The sequence below is a fragment of the Eimeria tenella genome, genomic scaffold (genome assembly GCF_000499545.2).
Source record: "Eimeria tenella Houghton genomic scaffold, Eth_scaff4130, whole genome shotgun sequence".
Classification (NCBI taxonomy): Eukaryota; Apicomplexa; class Conoidasida; order Eucoccidiorida; family Eimeriidae; genus Eimeria; species Eimeria tenella.
The window spans coordinates 365-2,782 of NW_013545044.1; the positions used below are offsets into that span (position 1 = coordinate 365).

A 2,418-nucleotide genomic window follows, 5' to 3' on the forward strand; every position below is an offset into this window, starting at 1 on the left:
AGAAGCCGAGCAGCCGGTTGCAGTGCCAAGAGCCCTACGCGCCGGCCAGCGCAAGTCGCGTTGCTGACAACAACTGCTGCTGCTGCTGCTGCTGCTGCTGCTGCTGCAGGCTGCAGGCGGGAGAAGGAGCAGCAGGGAGAGACGCAGCAGCAAGCAGCAGCAGCAAAACGGAAGCAAAAGAAACACCTGCGGAGACACCCCACGATGAGCCTTCCTTAACCCCACAAGTTAGCACCCCACCAGAGTCCGACTAAGTCCTGCTGCTGCTGCTGCTGCTGCTGCTGCTGCAGTAGCTGCAGCAGCGGGAGCAGCACTTGCTGCTGCCGCTGCTGCTGCTCTAGGGGCAGCAGCTGCGCGGGCAGCACTTACTGCTGCTGCTCTAGGAGCAGCAGCAGCGTGAGCAGCACTCGCTGCTGCAGCAACAGTTGCTGCTGCTGCAGCAGCAGCAGAAGCGCGCGCGGCACCACGTGCTGCTGCTGCTGCTGCTGCGCGGGCACAGCAAATACCGCCGCTGCTCTTGCTCAACCGGGGGTTGAGCTGGCAGCAGCAACAGCAGCTGCTGCTGCTGCTGAAAAAATTCGCCGCGTCAGCAGCTGCTGCTGCTGTTTTTTTGCTGCTGCTGCTGCTGCTGCATATGGAGTCCTCAGCAGCAGCTGCCTGCCGCTGCAGTGTTTAGACACCTCGGCTGGAGAGCAACAAACCCTCGACTTTATGCCTGCTTGTCAGCTAGGGTTTAGGGTTTAGAGTTTAGGGTTTGGAGGTCAGTGCCTCCGTCGCCGCTCCTGCATCACCTGCTGCAGCAGCTGCTGCCCAAGAGCTTCGTCTAGCTGCTGCTGCTGCTGCTGCTCCTCTTCCTGCTGCTGCTCGTTTGTTTCCATGGAGTGCAGCAACGTGAAGAGGCCTGCAGCAACGCCCAAGGGTTTAGGGTTTAGGGTTTAGGGTTTACGCGCTGCTGCAGGGTTGCAGCGCGGCTGCGCTGCAGCTAGCGGGGGACCTTTAACTGCTCCTAGGGTTTAGGGTTTAGGGTTTAGGGTTTGTTACTGGCGGCTTGGTCAAGGTCACACAGAGACAGCCGCAGCACAGGGGCTCTCCGCAGCTGCAGCGCAGCAGCAACTTCTCGCCGCAGCTGCCCCACCTTCCGCTCCACTGCAGCAAACATCTGCAGCAGCAGCAGCAGCAGCAGCAACAGCAGCAGCAGCAGTAGCAGTATATTTAGAAGCAGGGAGGGCGGAAGCAGCAGCGACAGAAACTGGACCTCTGGAGCTAGGCGCGGACGTTCACCAGCAGCAGCAGCAGCAGCAGCAGCAGCATCAGCAGCAGCAGCAACAGCAGCAGCAGTTAGGGTTTACGGTTTAGGGTCTAGGGTTTACGTGCTGCTGCTCCGCTGGGTCCCCGTCTATGGCCAGCTGCACTTCAGCTATTTCGAGGCCTCGGTTCAGGTGTACAGACACCACATCAATGCTGCAGGCAGCAGCAGCAGCAGCAGCAGCAGCTTCATCTGCTGCTGCTACTTCATCTGCTGCTGCCGCTTCTGCTGCTGCTGCTTCTGCTGCTGCTGCTGATGGCCACAGCGACTCTTTTGAGCTGTACGACCCGAAGCGGCTGGCAGGCAAGAACTTGTGAGCTGCAGCAGCAGCAGCAGCAACAGCAGAAGCAGCAGCAGCAACAACAACAGCAGCAGCAGCAGCAGCATTGGTGCTGCCATCGTGAGTTGTAGCAGCATATGCTGCGCTGCGCTGCTTGATTGTTTAGGGTTTAAGGTTTAGGGTTTAGGGTTTGTGTATTTCGATCCAAAGCACGACTGGACGCCCGCGTCTAAACAGCGAGGGTTTAGGGTTTAGGGTTTAGGGTTTAGGGTTTACCGTTTCTGGACAAGAATCTCTGCAGAATAATCTTAATAGACTCTTGCAAACGGCCAGCTCTTATTTGCTGCCGCTTTGCTGTCGCGTACCAGCGGCTGCTGCTGCTGCTTCTGCTTCTGCTGCTGCTGCGGTTGTTGTTGCTGCTGCTGCTGCTGCGGCCGTTGCTGCTGCGCGGCCTGCTGCTGTCGCTGCGGGGCCTGATGCTGTGGCTGACGGTGGGTTCGCTGCTCGTGGTGCTGCTGCTGCTGCTGCTGCTGCCGCTGCTGCTGCTGCTACTCACACGAGCGAAGTCCCCTCTCCTGCTGCTGCTGCTGGAGCAGCTCCGCAGTAGAAAGGCAGTCTGCATTCCCTGCTGCTGCTGCTGCTGCTGGTGTTGCTGTTGCTGTTGCTGTTGCTGCTGCTGCTGTTGACTTTTGAGCGTAACTGAGCCAGGGCAGGCGTTCCTGCTGCTGCAGTAAGGCTGCAGCTGGGCCTTTGGCTCAGAAGTTGCTGCTGCTGCTGCTGCTGCTGCTGCTGAGTGGACACGCACTGCTGCAGGGACGGTTGCGGTGGCGCT

General features: G+C 59.4%; 1 protein-coding gene across 1 annotated transcript; it reads right to left on the reverse strand.

Annotated features, from left to right (window-relative positions):
- Positions 1 to 761: 761 nt before the first annotated feature.
- Positions 762 to 2,208, reverse strand: ETH_00039260 (uncharacterized protein; the record flags this gene model as incomplete). The annotated part of the gene is made up of 4 exons (XM_013379889.1): positions 762 to 901; positions 1,042 to 1,159; positions 1,371 to 1,624; positions 1,863 to 2,208. The coding sequence occupies 4 exons, from the start codon at positions 2,206 to 2,208 to the stop codon at positions 762 to 764; spliced, it is 858 nt and encodes a 285-aa protein (XP_013235343.1).
- Positions 2,209 to 2,418: the final 210 nt, after the last annotated feature.